The sequence below is a fragment of the Rhinolophus sinicus genome, chromosome 17, assembly GCF_057876585.1.
Source record: "Rhinolophus sinicus isolate RSI-liver-muscle chromosome 17, RSI-T2T, whole genome shotgun sequence".
Taxonomy (NCBI): Eukaryota; Metazoa; Chordata; class Mammalia; order Chiroptera; family Rhinolophidae; genus Rhinolophus; species Rhinolophus sinicus.
Window position 1 is genome coordinate 241196 of NC_142517.1, and position 27005 is coordinate 268200.

Consider the following 27005-nt stretch of genomic DNA (forward strand, 5'->3'; position numbering starts at 1 on the left):
GACAGCTGGACAGTTCCAGGAGTGCACTAGACGTACCGGAAAGAGAGGCTAAACGTGGGACGATGTGTGGGGACACAACCTGTGTGGCGCCAGGAGGAAACTTTCCAAAAGCAGAGCCCAGACACGAGGACAAACGGGCGGATGGCTCACAGCGCCTGCATCACTGTCACGGTTTGCAATTCAGCGAAAGGCGAAGCCCCAGCAAAGTGGGATAGGGGGTGCGCAGGTGTCCGCCATGTCACTCCTCACTTTTCTCGGTGTCTGAAATCTTTTCAGAGGAGGAGAGCCCTGCAGCAGGGGTCCCACCCATGACACCCGGTGCGCTGAGGCGCGGCAACTGACCTCTGGCTGGCAGACAGGGCCGTGTCAGATTTGAGCATTGCGATGAGGTTTGCGCCCTCCTGGTTCTCCCGGGCGCGTCTCTGCTGTAACTCCTCCAGCTCGCGGCTTAAGGATAAAACCTGGTCCTTCAGCTGTTGTGGAAAGATCAGTCACACTTTACTTAAAACAATTTAGTGAAAAATCAATTTCTGTATGGCGCTTTCACCATAACCTTCTTCACCCCACTAATTAAAAAACAGTGAGGGCCGGCCCAGTGGCTCAGGCGGTTAGAGCTCCGTGCTCCTAACTCCAAAGGCTGCCGGTTCGATTCCCACATGGGCCAGAGGGCTCTCAACCACAAGGTTGCCAGTTCAATTCCTCGAGTCCCGCAAGGGATGGTGGGCTCTGCCCCCTGCAACTAAGATTGAACACAGCACCTTGAGCTGAGCTGCCGCTGAGCTCTCGGATGGCTCAGTTGGTTGGAGCGCATCCTCTCAACCACAAGGTTGCCGGTTCGACTCCCGCAAGGGATGGCACAGCCCTCTGCAACTAGCAACGGCAACTGGACCTGGAGCTGAGCTGCGCCCTCCACAACTAAGACTGAAAGAACAACAACTTGAAGCTGAACGTTCAGAACCCTCCACAACTAAGATTCAAAGGACAATTTGACCATTGTTCCCCAATAAAGTCCTGTTCCCCTTCCCCAATAAAATCTTAAAAACAAAACAAAACAAAACAAAAAAAACAGTGAAAGACGAACAGGTGGTGATTAAAGGTGAAAGTCATTCACGTGGATTGTGCCATCGTCCTCCCCCTACAAAGCATAGAACCCCCAGGCCACTAGCCTGGGGGCAGCGGAGGCAAACCCATGCAAGATCATTCTCACAAATGATCACTCAAAACAAAATCCTTTTCTGGTCATTCATAATAAAAATCAGTCGCCAGGCAAGTGAAGATCTCTCTTACATATTCCTCTCACGAGCAAGACAAAAAGTCAGCAACCGTGGTGCCTCAGGGGGCCATCTGAGCAGTGGCCACGGGCGTGGCGGTCTTGTCATGCCGCTTAGAGAAGTGACAAGTGTGTTTTCCCAGCAGTAGAGCCCCTGAGCCCCTTAAGGCAAGAGCTCTCCCTGGCCCGGCACCCACAGCCACAGTTTCTCAGTTCAGGTCGAATTTACTGCCAAGAAGAACATGGGCGTCCTTCCCATGGAGGATGAAAGGACAGAGGCCACCACAGACCTCACTGGGGTACACGCCGACACACACAGCTTCACAGCAGCAATGGGCTGACACGCCCACGGCTGCCTCTTCATCCAAGAGCAAGTTTGTGTGTGGAGAAAACGGACACAAGAGCACCAGTGCAGGGCCCATAAAACAGTTTGAAAATACAAAAAGAAAACCCAGGCCATGGGAGGAGGAGGCGTAATTCTGAAAATAATTACTGCAGGAACCACAGCCAATTGTCAACAGTTTCTGTGTTGTGCTTGGAGGGGAATCAGCATAGAATGGGGCTCTATAAAACACTGGTTACGTCAACTAACACCCTGTAGCTGGACAATTAGAGAAAACACAATCAACAGAGAATTAAAAGTTTCAAGATGGCAGAAAGTGATCCCAAAGGAATAAGAAATCGAGAAGGTGAGCGTGCCCACCGCACGCTGCCACACACAGACCTGCATGGCCGGACCGCGCACGGCCAGCCGTGGCCCCGGCTACTGATGTGGGGAGTGGATGGTGCTCAGTGGGTGGTGGTCACTGAGGGCCTCACTGCAAGGAGCACCACGGCAGCCAAGGTCGACCTTGGGGTGGCCACGCCCATGGCTGGTGGCCAGGCCAGAGGCCACCACGATGGTCGGTCACACTCAAGAGCCTGCAGGACAGTGGGAGCTCCATGCCTGTCCTGCCCTGCCCCACACACGGTAAACGGGGAAAACTAACGTGATCACGAAGAAGAGACGGCAAATAAGCACCGGAACACAATCGACGACCACGAAATAGAAACTAAAGGATGACACTGTTCCTTTACCATCTCTCTCCCCTCAGGGAGCACGGAACCTCCCACCTCCATCATTTCCCTTATTCTGTCCTTAAACGCACAAAGGAAGCTGCAAAGTGTCCCTCTCCTGAGCATCTGCGCTCTTGGTTCCTGGCACATGTCATCAGTTTGCCTCAAACTCTTACACAAATTTTCTACAGGACTGGACGTTCTTACGTCAACATATGTGCAGTAGAATGTGCCTCAGCCTTGAACAGGAGGGACACTCTGACACCACGTGCAGGAACCTGGAGGGCATGAAGCTAGTGAAACAAGCCAGACGCAGAAGGCCACTGTATGAGGCCCCTGGAGGAGTCAGATCCTGCGACAGGAAGTAGACGGTGGTGCCAGTGCTGGGGGAGGGGGCGGAGGGTAGTGCTTAGTGGGGACCCTTGGGAAGACTGTGAGTGTGGTTAATGGTCCAGATGAACACTTCGTGCTCTGCAGACCTTGCCGCACGCGGAAGGCAGGGATGGAGGACACACGTCCCACACACCTGCACCACCTGTTCCTCCCTCTCCTGAAGCTGCAGACGCAGAGCCTCTGTCTCCCGTTGGTGGAGGGGCTGCTCACACGCCAGTCGACGCATGTCCGTTCGGTCACACAAAGCAGCTTGCTTTTCAGATTCACCCTGTACAGAACACATTATTCAGAACAAAAAGATGCAATTAAGGTATGAAATGATGCTTGTTCCATTTCTCTGCTGTTCACTAGAATTCAGTTCATTCAACAGATGTTTACTGAGTCCATACTCGGGACCAAGGCCGCACCCTGGAGCGAACACGCATGCAGAAGCGTTACAGACAGCAGGAGACGGCCTGCTGCCTTTCCCTGACGGGCGGTCGGGCGGCCACACAGGAAATTCTCCATCGTCAGGGAATCAGAACCATCAAAACCCAAGACACTTAGAACCTAAGTTCCTTTGGTTTTTCAAAGGTAAATCCTGTTTCTTCTTCAATAAAAGATGCTTTTAATTAGGTTTATCTAATGAACTAAACTGTATTAATGAAATAAGGTGTTTTTTTTCTTTACAGAAAACTACAGGTGGCACCTTCAGAATGACATGATAAGGACCTCCAAAAATCCACTCTATAAAAGCACTCTGGATAACGATGCAAAAATTGTCAAAATCAATTTCTTCAGAGCTCTGCGAATTAAGAAGGCTTGCAACAACCCAAAGAGTGTTTATGGAAAAAAAGGCTGAGTCTCCATCGTAGCACCCAGCTTTGGGGTGTTTGAACCTACCTGATCACACCAATCTCGGGGTCAGACTGGAAAACAGCACCCCCGCAGCCGTGAAGGTGGCGTTCCCCCAAAGTGCCACCCTAGCGACTGTCACCAACTGACCTGTCTGGCAGCTCTCTGAAAAGCTCCATTCCCAAGGAAGCTTTTTATCTGGTCTGAGGCAGAGCTCACTGCCACTGGTCAAAATCTATCACAGCAACTGCTTAACGTCCCATGGCCTGAGGCCACGGTAGCAGTCAGAGTTAGGAGAGACTGACCAAAGCCTCCAAAGGAAACACTAGAAAATGAGATAGCGGGGGCTCTGAGAAGCCCCCACACACTCCTGGACATTTGGAAGCAGGAGCACAGGCCGTGCAGGTGCCCAGAGAGCCAGAGACCTGAGGGAGGCGCTGAGCTCTCACCTGCACCCACAGCTCCCCACAAGCAGGCACATTAGCTGCCTGCCAGACCCCTCACAACAGAGACATGTATGAAAGGGAACCACACAGGTGTCCTGGAGCTGCAAAGTACAGTTACCGAAACGAAAACCGAGAGGCCTCCACTGCCGACAGAGTGGGCAGAAGCAGCAGCAAACGTGAGGACAGATCACGTGGGGCCTCAGTCCGGAGAACAGAGAGAAAAAGAAAGGAATGAAGTAAGCGCACCCTCAAGGCCTGAGGGCCACCAATACAGACCAACGCCACACAATGGGAATCCCAGAGGGGCAAGAACAGGGCAGAAACGACACCTACGGCAAAAGGGCCAAAACCTGCGCAATCTGATGGGAAAATAGGGATCTACACAGGAGAAGCTCCACGAAGTCCAAGGGGAACAAACGCAGAGACCCACACCTCGACACATCGGAAGTACACCACTGAGACAAGGGAAAAGAATCTCGAAAGGGGCCAGAGGAAAGCGACTCAACACAAGGACCCTTGATGGAGTGACAGGCGGCCCACTGGGACTGGCTGTGCATCAGAAACCAGAGTCAGTGGCAGAAGGAAGACACAGGTGCTAGGAGAAACTGCCCCAGGAAGCCCACGTCCAGGATACTGCCCTCGCCAAGTGAGGGAGGGATCACGACACCCCCCCAACAACAGGAATAGAGCACCCCTCAGCCAGACCTGCTCTGCGGAAACACTACCAAGAGGCCCTCGGGCTCACACGAAAGGACGCTGGCCAATAACGAATCCAGGAAGAAACATAGAACACTGGGGAAGGTAATGACGAGAGACAAAATAAATGGACTTTGTTTGTAATCCTTTTTCCTCCTGATTTAAACGACAACTGCATAGAGCAACAAGCGTGACAGGGATCAGATGGACGTACCTGCAGACGACATGAACAGAGGAGGGGGAGGGCCGCCGCCGCGTGGAACAGTCTCATAAAGTATGAAAATCAAGCCGACATGATCTGAACTACACTGTTATAAGATCTTCACTGTAACCCTAGGGTGAGCACTAACAAAATAGCTCAAACACTGTTAAGAAAATAAATACCAAGGAAATGAAAAGAAGGCAACAATGGAGGGATAGAGGGGAGCGGAGACGTGCAGGCACTGACCCGCAATGGCTACTGTGAACCCGGAAACGGCAGGCTGAGAAAGAAGCCAGACACAGAGCACATATGTGACAGGTACCATTTCTGTAAACCATCCAGAAAAGGCAAATCCATGCAAAGTACACGAGTGGTGGCAGGGGGCTGGGGGCCTGAGGGAGGCTGCAAATGGGTAAGGGGGCTGCTTTGTGTGGTGACGCAAATGTTCTGGAATTAGTGGCAACAGATGCATACTTTGTGACTGTACTAAAAACCACTGAAATGTACATTTTGAAAGTGATTTTTATGTTATGTGAATGCTATCTCAATAAAACTGTCATTAAAAAAACAAAACAGGGAGTGACGTCATAGGAATGGCGGCAGCGAGGCGGACTTCTTGAGTTTTCCTCCGGAACTTACCCCAAATTGAACATCTATAACCCATCAAAGGACTCTCTGCTCATCACACAGAAAAGCTGAGACCTGAACGGGGATTACTTGAAGGTGGGCAAACTGGGCGAGCAGGGGAAGAGGGGAGGGAGCTGAGTGGAGACGCAGCCCGCATCTGCGGCTGTGGAGACGCAGGGGGTCCTAGGAAGGAACAGAGACCACAAGAGCCAAGAAGTGGGCTCTTTCTTTACGCCTCACAGCTCATCTCTCCCGCCGAGAGGGCAGCATATCGAGCATTTGAGGCAGTAACCTCAGCTGAGACCTCCAATTGGGCCCTAGGTCAGACAAAGGATGTAAACACCATACCTGGCCCCTCCCCCCACTCTCCCAATCCTACCCCTGCCCTTCCAGAGACTTAAGCTGGTCCCTGAACTGAGGAGTAGTGTCAGACTATAGAGGAGCCATAGCGCTCAGGATCTGGGAGACCCGGCTTGCAGCTCTGACCCAGGGAAGAGGCTGGGAAGAGTGTGACACGGCTGGGCTGGGAGAGAAGAGACTCCTCCATCCCCAGCCCCCACCCTTTCTGACCTGCCTATGGCAGGCCAATTACAACAGTGGAGACACTCCCAGGGGTCAACAGTAGGTGGCAGACGCAGCTCTGGGCTTTCAGCAGCTCAGAAATCTCCCGCCCGCCCCCCCCCCCCCCACACACACACGGAAGAAGTGCCATAAGACTCAGGAGACCTGGGCATAGGGCTGGTTGTGTTACTCAGTGCGCATATGTGCAGGCAAGAGCAGAAACTGCACTGACTTTGTAAAACCTACCATCCAGACCCCATAACCCCACTCATCTAGAACTGCAGTGTCAGGGTCACTCTGGGCACCAGGTGACCGGCTCTGCCTGCACAAGACGCAGAGGACTCTTTGGTACAGCAGAGGACGACCGGGAGATTACTTGGTTGGCTTAAGCCAATACTGGCACTGCTTTTTTGTTTTGTTTTGTTTTTCTCTCTTTGGTATTTTTGCCTGTGTTGATTGTGGGTTACCGGTTGTTTTTACATGTGAATGTATTTGGTATTTTCTTTGTTATTGTTGTTGTTGATGTTGTTGTTGTGCTTGGTGATTTGCTTTGTTCTGAAATCGCCCTACACCAGGGTCCAGCTCAAGAGGCACAAGATCCAACACACCCAGAGGCCAACTCCAGACCAAACCAGAGTACTACCGGGTTGGACCTACAATTGACACACCCAGAGGGAATTCTCTACAGGCACAAGAACCCATAGGGACCAAGCCTCATTTGAGTGGTCACCCCTTACGCAGCAGAACATCCTGCTGTGGGCAGAGCCACGTCTCACAACTAGTCAGCCTAGGAGTCCATCCCACCTACTCACAAGCTAAAAGCAATTAAAGATCAACTTTAACAGGACAATATACACAACATAAGAGTCACCTTTGGAGCATACGCAGAGGAGAAGAATGAAGTAGATGCAAGTTAAATATAAAGGACACATACTACATAAGATAACCCAGCAAGAACTAAGAACCCTAGGGGATCTACCTAATACATCGAAGCAAACACAGAGAGTCAGCCAGAATGGGGAAACAAAGAAACATGTCCCAAATAAAAGAACAGAAGAAACCTCCAGAATTGGAACCAAATGAAATAGAGGTACCAACCTATCAGAGACAGAGTTCAGAACACCGATGATTAGAATGTTAAAGGAGCTTAGTGACGACATAAAGAAGGATAGAGAAACCATAACGAACAACCAGTTAGAACTAAAGAACACAATAGCTGAAATAAAGAATACACTTGAAGGAATTACCAGCAGGTTAGATGAAGCAGAGGATTGAATCAGCGACTTAGAAGACAGGTTATCAGAGATCACCCAAACAGAACAACAAAAAGAAAAAATAAAAAACAATGAAGATGGTTTAAGAGACCTATGGGATAACATCAAGCGCAACAACATGTGCATCATAGGAATACCAGAAGGTGAAGAGAAGAAGCAAGGGATTGAGAACATATGTGAAGTAATAATTTCTGAAAACTTCCCTAATCTGGTGAAGGAAACCGACATGCAAGCCCAGGAAGTGCAGAGTTCAAACTAGGATAAACCGAAACAGGCCCACACCAAGACACATTATAGTTAAAATGGCAAAGGTTAAAGACAGAGAGAGAATCCTAAAAGCAGCAAGAGAAAGAGAGAGGGTTACATACAAGGGAACTCCCATAAAACTATCAAAAGACTTTTCTGCAGAAACATTGAAGGCCAGGAGGGAGTGGCAGGAGATACTCAAAGTGATGGAAAACAAAGGCCTACAACCTAGATTGCTTTATCCAGCAAGGCTATCATTTAAAATTGAAAGAGAGATAAAGAGCTTCCCAGAAAAGAATAAGCTAAAGGAATTTATTACCACCAAGCCAGCATTGCAGGAAATATTAAAAGGACTTCTGTAAACAGAAGAAAGATGAAAACAATCTAACTACAAATTTAAAAAATGGCAATAACTATGTACCTATCGATAATCACTTTAAATGTAAATGGATTAAACACTCCAATTAAAAGACATAAGGTGGCTGAATGGATAAGAAAGCAAGACCCTTGTATATGCTGTATACAAGAGACTCATCTCAGATCAAAAGACACAGACAGGTTAAAAGTGAAGGGAAGGAGTAAGGTATTTCATGCAAGCGGAAATGAGAAAAAAGCTGGAGTTGCAATACTTATATCTAACAAAATAGACTTTAAAATGAAGAACATATTAAAAGACAAAGATGGGCACTATATAATAATAAGGGGATCGAGTCGACAAGAGGACATAACCCTAGTAAACATCTATGCACCCAACATAGGAGCACCTAAATATACAAAATAGATATTGACTGACATAAAGACAGAGATCAACAGTAACACTATCATAGTAGGGGACTTCAACACACCTCTGACAAGGGACAGGTCTTCCAGACAGAAAACCAATATGGAAACAACAGCCTTAAATGATACATTGGACCCCTTGGATTTTATTGATATTTTCAGAGCATTTCACCCCAAAGCTGCAGAATACACGTTCTTTTCAAGTGCACATTTTCCAAGATAGATTACATGTTAGGCCATAAAACAGGTCTTGACAAATTTAAGAAAACTGAAATCATACCACTGTCTTCTCTGACCACAGTGCTATGAAATTAGAAATGAACTACAGGAAAAAAACTGGAAGACACACAAATTCATGGAGGCTGAATAACATGTTACTAAATAATGAATGGGTCAAGCAGGAGATCAAGAAGAAATCAAAAGATATCTCAAGACAAACGAAAATGAAAACATGACAACCCAAAATCTGTGGGATGCAGCAAAAGCAGTCCTAAGAGGGAAATTCATAGCATTGCAGGCCTACCTAAAGAAACAAGAAACATCACTAATCAACAGATTATCTTCACACTTAAGGGATGTGGAAAAAGAACAGCAAAATAAGCCCAAAGGGAGTACAAGGAAGAAGATAATAAAGATCAGAGCGGAAATAAATGAAAATAAAAACCAGAAGAACAATACGAAAGTTCAATGAATCCAAGAGTGGGTTTTTAGAGTAGACAAACAAAATCGACAAACCTTTAGCCAGACTCAACAAAAAAAAGAAGAAGACCCAAATTAATAAAATCAGAAATAAAAGAGGAGAAGTGACAACAAACACCACAGAAATACAAAAAATTTTAAGAAATTACTATGAGCAATTATGCCAACAAATTTGACAATTTGGAAGAAATGGACAATTTTCTAAAAGCACACAACCTTCCAAGGCTAATTCAAGAAGAAACGGAAAAACTGAATAGACTGATTACCAACAGGGAAATTGAATCAGTAATCAACAATCTCCCAACAAACAAAAGCCCCAGACTAGATGGCTTTACAGTGAATTTTACAAAACATTCAAAAAAGAATTATCATCTATTCTCCTCAAGCTTTCCCAAAACAACCAGAAGGAGGGAAGGCTCCCAAACACTTTCTACGAGGCCACTATCACCCTGATCCCGAAATCAGATGCAAAAATCCTCAACAAAATATTAGTGAACAGAATTCAGCAATACATTAAAAAGATCATATACCATGATCAAGTGGGATTCATTCCTGGTATGCAAGGGTGGTTCAACATCCGCAAATCAATTCATGTGATACACCACATTAACAAAATGGAAAGTAAAAATCATATGATCATATCAATAGATGCAGAAAAAGCATTTGACAAAATCCAGCAGCAATTTATGATAAAAAACCCTTAAGAAAGTGGGAATAGAGGGGTCATTATCTCAACATGGTAAACGCCATATATGATAAACCCACAGCTAACATCATACTCAATGGTGAAAAGCTAAAACCATTCCCCCTTAAGATCAGGAACAAGGCAAGGTTGCCCACTTTCTCCACTTCTATTCAACATAGTGCTGGAAGTTCTAGCCACAGCAATCAGACAAGAAAAAGAAATAAAAGGCATCCAAATTGGTAAGGAGGAAGTAAAATTGTCATTATATATGCAGATAACATGACAGTATATATAGAGAACCCTAAAGACTCCACCAAGAAACTATTAGAGCTGATAAATGAATTTAGTAGAGTAGCAGGGTACAAAATTAATATTCACTAATCAGTGCATTTGTATATACCAATAATAAAATATCAGAAGGAGAAATTAACAAAACAATCCCATTTACAATTTCTTCAAAGTCTATAAAATACCTGGGAATAAATTTAACCAAAGAAGTAAAAGATCTGTATTCAGAAAATTCTAAGACAGTGAAGAGAGAAATTAAAGAAGATACAAATAGATGGAAACACATACTGTGTTCATGGACAGGAAGAATTAACATAGTTAAAATGTCCATACTGCCTAAGGCAATATACATATTCAATGCAATTCCCATCAAACTACCAAGGACATTTTTCACAGAAATAGAACATATAATTCTAAAATTTATATGGAACCATAAAAGACCCCGGATAGCCTCAGCAATCTTGAGAAATAAGAACAAAGTGGGAGGTATAATGATATCTGACATCAAATTATACTACAAGGCTACAGTAATCAAAACAGCATGGTACTGGCATAAAAACAGACACATAGGTCAATGGAACAGAATAGAGAGCCCAGAAATAAATCCATGCCTATATGGTCATTTAATCTACGATAATGGAAGAAAGAATTTACAGTGGGGTATAGACAGTCTATTCAACAAATGGTGCTGGGAAACCTGGACAGACACATGCAAAAAAATGAAGCTGGACTACCTCCTTACATTATATACAAGAATAAATTAAAAATGGCTTAAAGACTTAAATGTAAGATCTGAAACCATAAAATTCCTAGAAGAAAATATAGGAAGAAAGTTTACAGACATTACCTGGAGTAAGATTTTTACTGATATAGCCCCTCAGGCAAGGGAAGCAAGAGAAAAAATAAACATGTGGGGTTATATCAAACTAAAAAGTTTTTCACAGCAAAGGAAACCATCAATAAAACAAAAAGGTATCCTACTGAATGGAAGAAGACATTTCCCAATGATATATCCGATAAGGGGTTAATATCCAAAATTTATTAAAAAAACTCACTCAACTCAACTCCAAAAAAACAAACAACCCAATTAAAAATTGGGCAGAGGACATGAAGAGACATTTTTCTAAAAAGGACATACAGTTGGCAAACAGGCATATGAAAAAAATGCTCAACCTCACTAAGCATTAGAGAAATGCAAATAAAAACCACAATGAGATACCACCTCACCCCGGCCAAAATGGCTGTCATCAATAAATCAATAAACAACAAGTGCTGGCGAGAATGTGGAGAAAAGGGAACCCTTGTGTACTGTTGGTGGGATTGCAGATTGGTGCAGCCCCTATGGAAAACAGTATGGAGGTATCTCAAAAATCTGAAAATGGAATTACCTTATGATCCAGAAATTCCACTCCTAGGTATCTATCCGGAGAAATTCAAAACTCTAATTCAAAAAAATGTATGCACCCCTATGTTTACTGCAGCACTATATACAATAGCCAAGACATGGAAACAACCGAAATGCCCCTCGGTAGATGACTGGATTAAGAAACTGTGGTACATTTATACAATGGAGTATTACGCAGCCATAAAGAAGAAAGAAATCTTACCATTTGCAACAATATGGATGGACCTAGCGAACATTATGTTAAGTGAAATAAGTCAGACAGAGAAAGACAAATGCCATATGATCTCACTTACATGCGGAATCTAAAGAAAAGAATAAGTGAATGAACTAATCAGAAACAGTTTTGGAGACATAGAGGAAAAACATGGTTGCTAGATGGGAGGGGGTGTGTGGATAAGGGGGAAGGTGAGGGGATTAGAAAGCACAGTCAGTAACCACAAGACGGCCACAGGGATACGAAAGTCAATTTGGGGAATGTAATCAATGTTGTAAAGATTTTGTAGGGTATCTGATGGACATATGTCCCATTTGGGAGACCACCTCAGGGAAGATGTAGATGCCTGATCACTGCACTGTACACCTGAAGCTGAACAATAATGAATGTCAACTATAATTTTACATGTATATATAGTTACAAGAAGCGGAGCACAGCATTAGGAACAGAGACAGTGGAAATGTAATGGCTATATGTGATGTCAGAGGGGTAGTAGATGGGGGCAGGGGGGTTACCACTGTGTGAGGGATATAAATGATAAATGTCTATTACATTGTTTTGTGCACCTGTAACTAATAATAAATAAATAAATAAATAAATAAAAAACCACACACAGAAAAAACCCACAGTAAGATCAGCCTGAGACACGAAGGTGCTGAAAGCGGTCACACTACGCAGACATCCTTCTGTGGAAATGGCCCGTTAAAGCAAGACCAGCCTCATGGGGCCTGCTGTGACACCACAGCAAGGCAGACAGACAGACAAGCTTTCTCAGGTTTAAAATATTTGTGACAATTTCTTAGCAGACAAGGTATGCTAACCAGCCAATCTCAATACAAAAAGGAATGAAAAGGGTGGCCTACAGAAACTGTCCCTGAGATGATGCAAGTAGCTTGTTTTAAGTTTGCATAGCAAAGTTTATGTACAATGAAACATCCCTCTGAACCCAGCAACTCTGGCTGGGACAGCCGGGTGGGCCTCACAGACAGCGTGGACACCGAGCTGATCTTATGCGGGGACAAGTGTCCATTCCCAAGCTGACCCTCATTCACCCGGTTTTCTCTGTGAAGACACACGGAGCCACTGTGTGAAGGCTCTGGGTCCTTGCCTCAGTCACAAAGGTCAGAAATGGGGCCTGCACGGCAAAACACTGAAATTGTACTCTCAAGTTCAAGAAGCCATTTGTGAATCAACACAGATCATTGTCATCAACTTTCTCTCCTGAAACACAATTAAGTCCAATCCTTTAGAATTCAAGCGCAGTTTCTGAGTTAGGGCACACTGCAAAGTTGCAGAGAACGTTAATTATCTCGGTTAGTCCACAGGGCCACCTCCCGGGAAGGACGCTGCAGTCCTGAGAGCAGCTGGGTTCCCCCCGGGGTGCCGGTCCGCGTGTGCGAATCATGAAATGCTGGTGAACACGAGAACACAACCCCAAAACCAGCGGGCACCACAGACAGCAGGGCCACAGTCCCTTCCCCGAAACACACCCCCATCAAATTCTTCCACCAGTTGTGAAGGACCCTGGGAAAAATAAAAAAACATCAATTCCCAAGAGAAGGCAAATCTCCCAGAACATGATAGAGCGTGACCCCCAGTCACACCGGACACTGAGCCACAGCAGCTGAGCTCTCGGGACCCCGCTGGGGGGCTTCTATCTCCAGCGAGCACCTTTAGTGAATGGGCGCTGGTGGCAAAGCTCTCGGCTCACCACACCCATTAAACGCTGTTAAGAGGCGGGGGCCACACACATGGATTGGGGAACTTTTCTGAGCCAGATGGCGTCCTTCAGACAAAAACCTTTCACAGAAGCCTAATATATAAAAACAGACACAGCAACCTCTGCTTGAGGCAAGGATGGGAGCCCAGGAGCTCCCCACACCCCTGAGCGCAGTGCCCACACGGAGCGCCAGACAGCACAAGGGGTAGCACGCTCAGGCCGCCTCTGTCCAGTCATGTGGTCCTCGGGTCACTGTGTCACACTGTCTATGAACGGAGAGGACCGCGGGTGGACCATACGTGGAGCCCTGGCAGGGAACGGTGAGCCAAGGAACCGGCCCAAGGACGTCCAGTGCCTCCTTGCCCGCGGCCAATGCTAGCAGCACAACCAGGATGGCTGGGCCGAGCCATGGCAGACTCCTCGCCCTGCTCGTGGCTTCAGGAGGGTTTGAGACCAGCGCACACACACCAGGTCTAACAGGGCTGCACAACCCAGGCCAGAAGGGAGCTAACCCAGAGTGCCCATCCCATGTGCATTGGGGCAGCTGGTAATCGCCCCAACTTCCCATCTGGGAGGGCAGTGAGCCCCAAGCCTGGAGCGGGACCTTCAGATGGCATGATGACAAAGTGAAGGCCAGCCATGTGCGGTCTCAGTCACAGGGGGTACCCGTGCCATCTCGGGGGCCCAGGAATCTGACCGCTGGGGACATCTGGCAGGAGGGCGCATGCTGAAGCCACCCCTCCACATGACTGCACCGGCCAAAGGAAGTTTGACTCACGTGACTCCCCACCCATAAGACCCCTTACAGACAATCATTTCTATTTCCAGCCTTAAGTAAAACTTGGTTTAATTTGCCAGGTTCTAACGATAGATCAATATAAGAAAAAGATGTTTTTAAGAAGTTATTCTTAGGTTTTTCTAAAACCCCACAGAATTATATGGGAAATGTCATACATACTTCAATCATTAAGAAAACATAGTCGGTATGCCTGAAGAAGAAAAAAAAACTATGTATATTAGGTTGGTGCAAAATTAATTGTGGTTTTTGCAATTGTTTTTAACCTTTTAAACCACAATTAGTTTTGCACCAACCTAACAGTACTGCACAAACAACATCGAGGTAGTTATAAAAATAAATTCAACTGATAGTGAATTCGGACATTCAAGCCATATCTAAGCTGACCACAGGGTCTCTTTATATTTTCAAAGTTGTCATATAAATACATGTGTTTTTCCAAGAAAAGGGGAAGCTGCCTTGCAGAATCAGTCCTGGGCACGCTACAGTTCACTTCTCTTTCCAGACCTCTGCTGGGTGTTGCCCCCAAGGGAGGGTTCTTCATGGAGGCACATCTCTAAGAAAAGGACGTTTCAGAGCACTCGGTCACAAGCTCACTCCACAGGGAGGGGACCGGGAGAGTGACCCAATCACCTCACATGCGTACGTTAAGTAACGTCTGGTAAGTAACACTGCTTTGCAATTAGTTGCACAGATATTTGTGGCCCAGATGAAACCTGTTGGTAGAGGAAGAAGAGCTCATCCCAGCCATTGTAGGGACAATGACCCTGGCATCCCAAGGCTTTATGTAATTCACATTTGTGGGTAAAGCGTGAGCTTGCACCAACTCACAGACCTCAACCTGGCCACACATGCAGGCATATTGGCTCTGACAGGGGACAGGGAAGCCTAGACGCTCAGCCAGGGAGCCAGGAAAAATGAGCGGGGCAAACGGGGCCGGGTGGCCCTGACCTGAGCGACCACTGGAGGGAACTGGCCCTGAGGCTGGATGTGGGACGAAATGAAGATTGTCGCTGTCAACTTTCAGGTGAGAGTGGTCCTGGCTGTGCTATACTGGGGGGGGCTGACTTGGTAGAGTCAGAGAGTGATGTGTCCCAGGTGAGCACACCTGATGCCAGGGGTTTGCCTTAAACAACTGGGGGGTGGGGAGGGCTGATGCCACAAGGTGTGCGTCCCTACTGGGTAGCCAGGTGGGGAGCTGTACTAAACTCTGCTGCGTGTCATGCTGACATTTTCTCCACAAAACGTTAAGACGGGCAGAAGTATACCCCCACCTCCCCAGGGCACCGCGGTCGTCCTGTGAAATCAGCTGCACAGAAGACACGACGTACAGCACGTACAACACTCACCCCCTTGGCGGCACAGCAGGGACCACCGACCTGAATGAGCAGGTGCAGCAGGTGAACCTGTAGGAAGCAGGGCCGACAGGGGACATGCACCTTCACCAGCACTGGCTCTGAGACCACAAAGCGCGCAGGGCTGTCAGCGGCCGAAGGTGGAAGTCAGTGGGCAGCACAGGGGAAAGGCCGGGGTGGCACACAGCAGGTGCCCTCAGTGTAGCGCAGGTCTGACCCCCCAGACACACCTTGCCTGGACCCCGTCGGCAAGCTGCAGAGTGCCGTGGGGCCTGCCCAGCGGCCAGCCCCTGCCGCCCGGGCACGTGGGACCTGCCAGCAGCCCCCGTCACGTGCCTTTCGCCAGAGCCACTGTCCATCTCACACCCTCTGCTCTACTGCCCTCGAAGCAACTTCCTGGAGGCCACATGACCCATGCTGGCCCCTCAGGATGGCGACTCAATGGGCAGGGGGACACTGAGTAAACTATGGGGGGCTGTGGGGACACTGAGGAGGCTAAAGGGACACCGAGGGGACTCTAGGAGCCTGAGGAGACGCAGAGGCGACTTCGTCCTCTTTCAGTGCAGAGTAAGAGGACATTGGGAAGAGAAGACTGAGATGCTGCCAGGATGCTGTGTGCCTGCCTGTGAGCTGGTGGCCGGGGGCGCCTCCAGGCTGCCTGCGGGAGGGCACAGCTCCCGGCGTGGTGCCTCCTTTGTCCTCTCCTCCCATCAAACATGGAATCCCACCGAGTGGCCGCTTTCAGGGCAACTCAGAGCCCAAGGACCAAATGTCAAGAAAAACGTCAACTCCCAGACTTGCCAGCAAAGAAAGGGGGATGAATCTCATACGTAGGCAGGCTTCCCTGATTTCTGTAACCACCTCTCCTCCTTCTGGGCACTTTGGCTTCACGCACATGACCGCAGCGCTGACTGGTCACCTGGGAGCCCAGTGAGTGGCGGGGCCTGGTCCTGGTGTCAGAAACGGGCGTGCACACGCCCCTGGTGAGGCCCCATACAAAGAGTGCTGAGCCTGGTGTACACATCAGTCTTGTGCACAGGCGTCACATAAAATGCCAACCACGCGTGACATGCATCACACAGGTTCTCACCCCCACAAAGACCCGAAGTTAGGGAGACATGAGCCTTCAAATACAAACATTGGGGAAGGGCCCCTGGGGTCCAGCCAGGGGTTTCCCAAGCCTGCAAGGACAGAATGTAAAATCACGTGGGCCCGCGTGTGTGTACAAGCATGTGTGCAGTGGGGACAGGGTGCCCCGCACTGCATACCAGGAGGCCCCCCTGCTGGGCAAATCCCACCCCGCACAGAGGCACGGGGAACAGACGACAGGAGCCCCACGGCTGGTCACCTTTCCAAGCGCCACGGTCAACCTCGCTCCCGCAGACCCCGGTGAGCCTCAGGAAACCCTCGGGGCCCTGGAGCTTCGCCCGAGCCCTCCCATTCCTCCTCCACCTGTGGGCCTTGGTCAACTGTCACCTAGACTAGTACAGTCGCCTCCACCCCCTTCTGGCCAGCTGCCCACGGCCCCTGGAGCAGACCGCGTGCTGGGCCGCTGGCTGCCAGGTAAGGTCAGGGCCCTGGCAACAAGGACACTGCCCTCCAGGTTTCCCCTGGGGGGTCCTGACACCCTCACTCCCCACCCCAACCTCCGAGACCCTAAGAAGGAGTGGCAGAGCCACTGGCACCAGCAACAAGTCCACCTCAGAGGCTTGCCAGAAGAGGGGGGCTGCGGGGACACTGCATTACAGCCCCCCGCAGCGAGCTCCCCGGGAGGCCATGGTCTGGCGCTGCTTTGGGCCCAGGGACACAAGACTGAGCAGAGCAGAGAGCAGACAGGATAAGCACGTCACACCACACGCTCTGCTAGGAAGAATGCTGTGCGGTCTGCAGGACGCGCAATTGGTGGCCCCATCGGGCAGTGAGGGAAGGGCTCCCTGAGAAGGTGATTTGATGAAAAGGAGGCCAGAGCACAAGTTTCCACGCAGTGCACAAGGTCAAGTTCAGAGAACACAGCCCTTATGTTCTGGAAACAGAGGCAGCAAGTGGCCGGCACCATGCAGACAAGGGGAAGGGCAGCAGGCAGGGTCAGAGGGCAAGCATGGCAGGTACCACTGCACAGAGGAGAGTCTGGGGGGCATCACCAACACTCAGTGACCATGGGCCAGCAGCACCGCGTTCCAAGGAGGAGCCCCAGGGCACCCGGCAGCCCCATCACCCACCGTCCCTGAAGTTACCGCCGCCCAGGAGAGGGACGCATCGCAGGCTGGGGGCGGCTCACCTGCAGGCCCTCTGGCTGCCTCTGCCTCTCAGCCCCACGCATGCATGCAGGCACGCGGCTTCACTCCTCTCCTCTCCAGCAGGTGCCCCTACGAGCAGGGCTGCAGCCAGCTCCTCCTGCCGCAGCCTCACTCCTGCCCCGCCATCCACGCCCTGCGGGGCAGCACCAGGGACGCCCACCCGGCCCACACACCACACGGCAGCTCGTCCACTGCAAGGAGATGAAACCTGCAGCAACCCGTTTTAGGCCAAGCAGCAGTGTCCTACTGGAGAGACGCAGATGCCATGGTTCTGCAGATGAAGAAAGGTAGGCGCCAGCCCCAGGTAACAAGCCTTCTCCAGAACTTCCCTTCCATACTGATCTTAGGGACAGTCCCTGCTCTGGAAACACGACACAGGGTTTCAGCTCATGAAGCAGCCACAAGGGGAGAGCCAGGCTGCTGCGAGGAGCACACCAAACCCCGTGAGGTCAGATGCACTTTCCACTGCGATCACAGGCCCACAGCTTCCCCCGAGGAGCCTGTAATCAAAAAGACCCTTCAACCTCACTGGTCTCCATCCAAAGTCACCGCCAATGGTGGTAGCCTGGATACACGCAGGCCGGCACAGACACTGACACTCGCTCAGGTGCACACCCTCGGGCATACAGCGTGCAGCGAACACATGGAAACAGGGAGAGGCCTGTGCTGGGAGTGGCAGGGCAAGCCTCACCTGCTGAGCCCCGCCAGACCTGGCTGCAGGGACCCTCAGACTCTCGGGGCACTCGGTGCCCGGCTCAGCGCCATGGCAGGCCTCTGCAGACTGAAGCTCGGCGTCACGTTCCTGCTCAAGTCCCTCAAACTCTGGAGTCGGAGCCACGTGCTCAGGAGACAGGTGGTTGTGCACCTGTCCCTCATGGCTAGCTTGCAGCAGCTCCAGGGCCCGCCTGTGCTCACTGCGAAGGGCCTCTACTTCACACCGGTGCCTCGCCTCCACTGACTCCAGATCTGACCAGTGCCTCGCCTCCAGAGCGCAGACCTCCGCAACACGTTCCTCCTGCGACTCAGCCGCTCGCTCTCCCGAAAGAGTGCGATGCTGCCTCTCAAGCGCAGCCCGCAGCTCCGCGGTGTCAGCCTGATGCCGGGCCTGCAGCTCCGCAGTCAGGGACGCGAGGTGCTGCCGGTGTCTGTCCTGGAGGAGCCGCAGCTCGCTGGCGTGCCTCTCCTGGGCCTCCCGTAGCAAAGCGTCTCGTTCAACAGTGAATTTCTCGGTGATTTCTCTACGTTGCTCTAAAAGCCTGAGGTGACAGCAAAACCACAGTCATAAAAGCACCAAGCCCTTCATATCCTTCCAGGAAACCCACTCCTGGCAAGACCAGCATGTGGTTTTCACTGTCCTTGCTCCTCCTCCTTCGGCCACAAACGGCCCAAGAGGAGCAAGTGGAGTGAAAGGGACAGAGCCAGGCGTTCCCAGTGCAGGACACACAGCAAGAAAGCAGGTACACTTCTGCCGGGCACTGCACACGGCCAGCACAACTGTGACCACGGGAGGAGGGACCGACGGGGGCGGCAGGGCCGCAGAGGGCGTCCAGCAGACCTCAGAAACCCTTCAGCTGCGAGTGAGGGACGTGAACTCGGGACGTGCGGGCAGGAGTCGCTGGCTGGCAGGGCCACAAGCAGAGGCAGAAAACGCAGTCTTGCCAAAGCGCCTGGGGCCCTGCCTGGAAGCTCAACCACAGGGTCCAATGGTGGCGGGCCCTGCTGAGCTGACACAAATGGAGGCGTGACCGCCAGTGTGTGCTACCCACCCCCAGACACTACCCATCTAACCCTGACCACAGAGGGTGCGCTGAGCTTTCATGCCCACATGCTCAAACCCCAGAGCAGAAGCTCCTGCAGCTCATGCGTGACGTTGGGAGCAGCTGACACACGAGAAGAGGCAGAAGGTCCGATGACCCCAAAACTCACAAACAGCCTGGTCACAACAGCCCAGGTTGCAAACAGTCAGCACCGTCAAAGGCCAAGAACCAATTCACAACGTCTATTTAAAACTTACAGAATGTATGTATTTTAGAAAAAATGTTTTGTTTAAAAAAATCACCTGTTAAAGCTTAAAAAGCAGAAAAAACATGTGCAGACTGCACGTCGTTATGATAAACAAAGCCGAAAGGTCTGCATTGAAATTTTGAAATGTGCGAAGAACAGAAATGATGTGAATGAAGCGTGTGCAGCATCCGTCCATCTGAGGAAGAGACTCCACCGCAAGGACCTGGACAGTTTCTGCCAGCATGTCTTGGTCACAGAGCGGCACGTCTCACTCTGGCTTTAGGGTGAGGACGCAGGACACTGCTGAGCATTCACAGCTCGTCTTCCCAGGTGACCTGCCTCCCACAGTCTGCCAGGTGACCTGGGTCAGGTCTCGCGTGGGAACCCAGCGACAGTCCACACTCAACACACCGCTACCAGGACGTCACCCACCTGTTCTGAGCCAGCGTCAGCTGGAGGGCACAGTCCTCCTTCAGGCGGACAGCAGCCAGCTCCCAGTCCTGGCCCGGCTCCCGGCCACACTTGCTGCACTGCGGACACTCGTCCTCCGCGAGCCCCAGCTCCAGCTGCCGTAGGCGGCCCTGCTGCTCTACCAGTGATGTCTCCAGGTCCCGGATCTGGGCCGCCTGCTGGTCATGCAGTTGCCGCATCTCAGTTTCTCGGAGCTCAAACTCACTGAGCAGGGACTGTCTGCCCGCCGCCGCCTGCTGGGTCAGGTCCAGGAGCATCCGTGTCAGTTGCTCTTCTGCTTCTCTCTTTCGGGCCTCACTGGTGACCTTCCACTCTGCTTCTCTCTCTCTGAATTCTTGTTTCAGTAGCTGAATCTGTTCCTTAGCTTTCCTCAGCTCTTCCTGGTGACATTCAGCTAAGTCATGTTTTGCCTGTAGACAGTTTTATTGAAGAAGGAAGAGAGTGAAGCAACAGGTTTTTGGCAGCAATGACCCAGCCCCAATGTGAAGGCAGGACCTTCCAGAACATGTGGCCATTATGCCGGGTACAGCAATGGACGGCTTGTGTGAATGGGACCAGAAGGAACCTAAAATGACCAACTGAAACCACCTGCTTAAGTAAAATGTGTCCACATCCTGGCACCTGGAACCAACGGGGCCAGCAGGCCTGCATGAAAACTAACTGAACTAACACACATGCGTGGGAGTGGAGCAGAGTCGGGGCTGGAGTCCTTCTCTGTGGCGCCAAGACCAGCAACGGGGGAAAATCAGGTCTGTCACAGGTCTTCTGTCGAGGAAAGGCCAGTGACCCAACACAGTGGAAATGCCACCAGCAAGAAGATGAAAGCAGCAGACAGTGTCATGAGGTTGAGTCTCTGGATGTGCATGATTTATATTCCAGGATATACAGGAGCCAGAGCCAGAGGATGATGAGCTAAAACCAATATTTTCAAAGGTATCTTGTGAAAACGGAGATGATTCAGAAAGCGGAAAGGAGGGAAATATCCTGGTTTTTGAAACAGGAAAGAAAGTAGGTCAACAAAGTACTAAAAATCATCCAAAAAAAAAAACCAAAACCAAAACAGGTATGTAAGACTGACATCAACTCCTCATTTATTAAAAATAAAGTTTAGGGCCCTGCTTCTGGTGATGGCTGAGAAGCTCCAGTCTGACCAACCTTCCCAGAGATAACTATACACTCCGGTTAAAACATAAAAAGCTACCGGAAGGCCCAACAGAAATGGCACTGGAAACTCACTGAGCTGTGCTCACAAAATCCCATCATCTTACTTATTTGAACAGAGGGCTGTAAAGTGAGAGAGGAGAGCCCATCAGGACAGAGCGAGAGGGGGAAGCTGCAAAGTCTGGCTGATCCCAGATCCGTACGTGTGTGGGTGGCCCCCAAGGGCAGGCCGGCTAAGGCTAAAATAACTGAACAATGTGCTTCAGTCCAGCACAGAGAACAAGCCCTGTGTAGTCTGAATCCAGCCATGTTAACTGCCAATGAAACAAGAAATCAACACTCTTCAGAGGAACCTAACAGAATCCAGAGTCTCCACCACGTCTAGGATCCAATTCAGAACTAGCGATATACAAGTAAAGAGGAAGTACGGCCCATGCTAAAGAGAAAATGTATCGGTGGAGAACCCCAAGATAACACAAATGTTGAAATTAGCAGACAGAGGTTTTAAAACAGCTATCGTAACTGCACTTGTGAACATAAAGGAAAATATGCTCACAATGAATAAAAGAATAGGAAATCAAGGCAAAGAAAATAGAAACTATTAAAAACAACCAAATGAAAAGTCTAGAATTGAAAAACACAATACTGAAATTTGAAAATTCAATAGAAGGACTTAAAAACAAATTAGAGATGACGAAAGGAAGAGTCAGTAAACTTGAAGATCAATAGAATTTAACCAACAAGGAGAAAAGATTAGAAAAAATAAAATGAACAGAACCTGAGGAACCAAAAGATACAGCATCCATGTAAATGGACCTCTAAAAGGAAAGGAGACAATGGGGCAGAAATAAAAAACTGAGGAAAATACTTGACGAAAGTTTCCCAAATTTGGTAAAAAATAAACGTACAGAATTTTCTGTAAGTTATCGAAAGACCACCAATTCAATAATATCATCATTAAATAAGAAAAGATGGCGTCAACCTAGTATAGGTTTTTTTTTAAGGTAATTATATTTCTAAGAATCGCTGTTTCCTTTTCTCAAATATTTGCGATCAATTTTATGTACTAATTTTTAGAATCTCATGAGAGAAAACATGTCAAAAGAAATCATACGTAGGCACATCATAGTGAAATGACTGAGAACAAAACATAAAGGGACAAATCTTTGAAGGAGCCAAAAGGAAATGACACACGATATTCAAGGGAACAAGGATCTGAGCAGTGAGTAAGTTTACTTATTCATTTATTTGTCCTAAGTATAAACCTGCATCTTTTGCAGATGGATTTAGTTTTGGAAAACAGCCAGAGCCAGGCTGGACACATGGAATAGGTGGATGGGAATTAAAGTTCAGGAACAGCTGTGGAGGGACGTAGACCAGAAACAAGGTCAGAGGGAACATCTTTCAATCCTGAACAGTCAACCCAGATTTCTACATGCACCAAAATATTCTTCAAGAATGAAGGTAAAAGTAAGCCTTTTGAGCTTTAGGAGAACGTGTGCAGATGTGCACACCCATACCAGCTGTAAACACTGATCTTCGGGGAGAAATGAAGAGCACTATGAATGGCAAATGTAAGACTTCTTGTCTTTAATTTCTTTCAAGTACAAATAATTATTCAGAGTAAAGCATCATACTGCAGAGCTTACAACACAGGTAGACTTCATCTGTATGACAGTTACAGCATAAAAGACAGGGGGTGGTAAATGCACGTTTGCAATCCTGAGCTCTTACACTGTTGTGCAACAGCCTGACGTTAACCCTAAGAAGACTGCAAGTTATGAATGTCTGTTCCAACCCCTAGAGCAACCATTAATCATAACGCAAGAGGTACAACTCAGGCATCAACAGAGCCATTAAAATCAACTCTAAGAGTTTTCAACTAATCCAAAAGGCAAAAGAAGAAACAGAGGAACAAAAAAAAAAAGAAAAGAAACGAACAAAAGAAAAACAGATGCACCCTGTGGAAACTAACAGTAAAACGGCAGACCTCAGTCCAACCACATCAATAACGACATGAGAAGCAAAGGGACTACACACTCCAATAAAGAGGTCGATAGTCAGCATGATTTCAAAAACACCCAATGCCATGTTGTGCGTGTGTGTCACACACTAAGAAGTAACTGTGCGGTCCTTGTCTCTAGCTGTGGGCACACAGCTGCTAAAACCCTTGGCATCTCTGCAGTGATAAGAGGGTCTCGAATTGTAATGCCAGATGTCACACCAGAGTTTGGCTTCCAGCAGGTGAACACAGAATAGTGAGGCCGAAAAGGAACAACAACAGAGCCACGGATATGGGGTTCATACCACTAGAGTCTCGATGGTGGCTGGGTGAGACACAGGAAGCAAACATCTGTCAGTACCCCAACGAGGGGGTCTTCCTGCACCACAGTCTCGCTGGCGGCCAGGAAGACAAAGGAAGTGGGATCACCCACACCATCCACGCTTGCTAATGCAGCCAAGGCAGTTCTATAGCACACAGAGCAGTAGTGGCTGATGGCCAACTGGTTACGTAAGTGCTTACACAGGGATGCGTCTTGCGCATGCACGGGCTACACAACCGCACCAGCACCTTTCCACATGAGGCTGACAGCCTGGAAACTGCTCTCTGAGACTCCATCCCAACACGTATGCAAGGAGAAGACTAGTGGCTGGAACCCCTGCATGGCTTCGGGATGGGGCTGTCCCCAGAACACCTTTCAACCCCACCCAACCTCCAGGGAAGGGAGAAGGAGACACACTGAGGTCAGTCACCAATGGCTGGTGATTTCCTCAGCTTCCATGACATCCCTAAATACTGGGGTTGGACAGCCTCCCGGCTGCTGAGGTGCACCAGCTGGGTCGCTGGCACTCCACCTTGCCCTGTGGCTATTCCTGTTTGAACCCTCGGTGATAAACTGGGGCCAGTCAGTCAGCTGTTTCCCTGAGTTCTGTGAGCGGTCTAGCAATTACTGCACCTGAAAGGGGGGCGGGGGTAATGGGAACATTCTCACTGAAGCCAAGTCAGACAGGTGTGAGCAACTGGGGACCCACTACTTGCAACTGGCCTCTGAGGGGGGTCGTCTCGTGGAACTGAGCCCTTCACCTGTGGGGTGAGACACTAACTTCAGGTAGTTTCTTTCAATAAAGTAAAACAGACAGAAAAGGGACACCATGCAAACACAATGCAAATGAAAACTACAATGACTATGCCAACAGGACAGAAAGGGACAGATGATGGTAGAGGCACATCTGTCAGAAACACGTCACAACAGGCTGTGTAACCGCTTCAAAACTTAAAGCAAAACCTGACAGCCTTGACGGGAGACAGCCAGTGCGCAGCCCCCTTGGTAAGTGAGAAACGGGGTCCAGGAGGCACACATACACCCGACACCAAAGGCACCAAGGAAAGCCAGCCCATGAGAAACGCCTGAGGTCATGGTCTGAGGACCATGGCCGCCACAGCTGCCAGCTCGGCTCCCAAAAGCTCTGCCCTCAGCCCAACTTTACTCCAAGTCTTCACAATGCCGAGGACAGAGAACAGCACATCATCAAACTTGCAAGTGAGGATGGCTTCCTGGGAAAGTCTGTTTTGATGGAGACTAAACATGCAAAGCCCCTTACAGGAAGAATGTAGAGTGAGGGCAGTGGGCCCAAAGCAGAGCTGAACGTGCAGAAAGGACTTAGAAGTTGCAGCCTGATTCACTCACTCCAGGGGTAAAGCGCTGCTGTAAGTGGTGCCCATTGCTCCCTCGGGAACTTGGCTTGGCGGCCCTGGGCTGATCAAAGACACCACAGGAAGCACTGGGGGGGACAGCCTGAAGGTGGCCCCATTTTGTGCCCCAGCCGCTGGGGGCCGGTGGAAGGGACAACAGGAGGCGATGCTCTGACTCGGCTGGGGGGAAGCTGGTCCTGACTGAGGGAGACACTCACCAAACCCACTCAGCCAAGCAGTGAGCAGACCGACACCCCCGCCACCCAGCCAGCCAGGCCACCTGCTCCCCTAGGTCACGGTGGCCGCCGTGAGGACTCGAAACTCACTTTCTCCAAATCTTCATTCAGGCGAATTTCCTGCTGCAGCTTCTCGAGTAAATCTCTCTTTTCCACGTTTAGCAGCTCAATCTCTTCCTTGAGTTCCATCTGCAGCGAGAGTCTGACCTTGTGCTCGGCTTCCAAACCCAGCACTCTGGCCGCCACAGCCGTCTCCACTTCCTCGGCCATGTCCTGCGCAACCTGGAGAGGCACGCGAGTGAGCTCTGCAAGGAGGCAGGGAGGACAGTCAGGTGCGACACCGAGGACACCCATGCAGCACGGCAACAACCTGCCTACAGACGCTGCGACAACAGACCTGCAGATTCTGAAGACCACGTGCGCTCAGTGTGGCCACGCTGCATGCCCACACACAGCCTGGCCCCAGCCACCCACTCTGCTCCTTCAGTTCAGGTAACACATGGCTCTTAGCTGGTACATCGTGCCTGGCGGCAGTAAGGTGCCATGTGGTGGCCATAGGCACCTCACGCAGGAGGGAGAAGAGGAAGGACAGAGGCCAAGTGCGGTGTGACCTCAGCTCTCGGGGCCATGCCCCCCTTGCCCGCTCCACCAGCTCTGAGGGAGCCTGGGCCAAGGACGGCGCTCATGACAGAGCATGCACCATGTCCTCACACGGGACCCTCGCGTGGGGCTCTCTGCCTCACGTGCCCAGCTCGGCGCAGAAGAGATGGCACCCACCCCCTCCTGGAATCTGTGTCCGGCCTCACACCCACTCTCCCTGGTGGCAAGGCCACTGCCTATCCCCATCTGCCACGCCCCTGGGATGACCAGAGCTTATGCACTAGCCACCTCCCAGCCACCCCCGCCGGTGACCCCAGTGCGGTTGTGTGGCCAGGCCGACGCTCCCGATGCCCCACAAACAAGCCTGAGCACTGAGAGGCTCCCACCTTGGCCCGGCCCTTCCAAGGGCCCCGCCCGCTGCTCCAACACGTAGGTCTCTGAGACGTCTGCATCCTGCTGGGCTGCCCCTTGGCGCTGGCGGCTCTCTTCCACCTGTGTGTTCACTCGCAGGCTGGCCTTTGGGGGAGCATACAGATGAAACGTTTGCATGGGCCTCTCTGCCTGGTGGACCTCTCGCTGCCTCCCAGGTAAGGCTCACGGGCCGTCTCCCCTCATGTCCAGATGGAAACGGCGGACCACAGCCCCGAGGGAGGCAGGCTGCTCCTGGAGCCTGACTAGAACCTTCTCGGAACACCCTGCCCTTGCCCTCCCCTCCCCTTCCCAGACTCTGCCTCCTCCACTCACCCCTTTGTCTTTCACAAGTCACACAGCCTTCCTGACCAGCCCGATGGGCTCCCAGGTTTCTGTACACACTTAGCACGAGTCTCCGCCCTCCCTGGCCTGCTCGGCCCCTAACAGAGCCAGTGCTGGGCCTGCTGGGAGTTTTGCGGGGCAGGGTCTCTGCCTGCTGCCGTGAGGAGCCCTGACAGCAGGGCCTGGCCGGGCATCCAGACGAAGAAGGTTCAAGCGCTGCTTCAATACTTCCTGTCCCCCAC

At 50.1% G+C, this 27005-nt stretch overlaps 1 protein-coding gene across 14 annotated transcripts in view; it reads right to left on the reverse strand.

Moving 5' to 3' along the window:
- Positions 1-27005, reverse strand: part of PCNT (pericentrin) — a 111758-nt gene that overhangs the window by 52546 nt on the left and 32207 nt on the right. For 13 of the 14 annotated variants that reach the window (XR_012492119.2, XR_012492102.2, XR_012492108.2 and 10 more), the window contains 6 exons: positions 26397-26526; positions 25501-25715; positions 20281-20729; positions 18536-19100; positions 2853-2987; positions 343-473 (listed from right to left, as the gene is read on the reverse strand). Coding sequence is in view for 11 of the 14 variants with exons in the window: in XM_074319981.2 (XP_074176082.2) it covers positions 343-473; positions 2853-2987; positions 18536-19100; positions 20281-20729; positions 25501-25715; positions 26397-26526 (1625 nt within the window). In the remaining 3 variants the exon portion in view is untranslated. The remainder of the gene's footprint in view (positions 1-342; positions 474-2852; positions 2988-18535; positions 19101-20280; positions 20730-25500; positions 25716-26396; positions 26527-27005) is intronic. The other variant, XM_074320047.2, reaches the window with a different exon arrangement.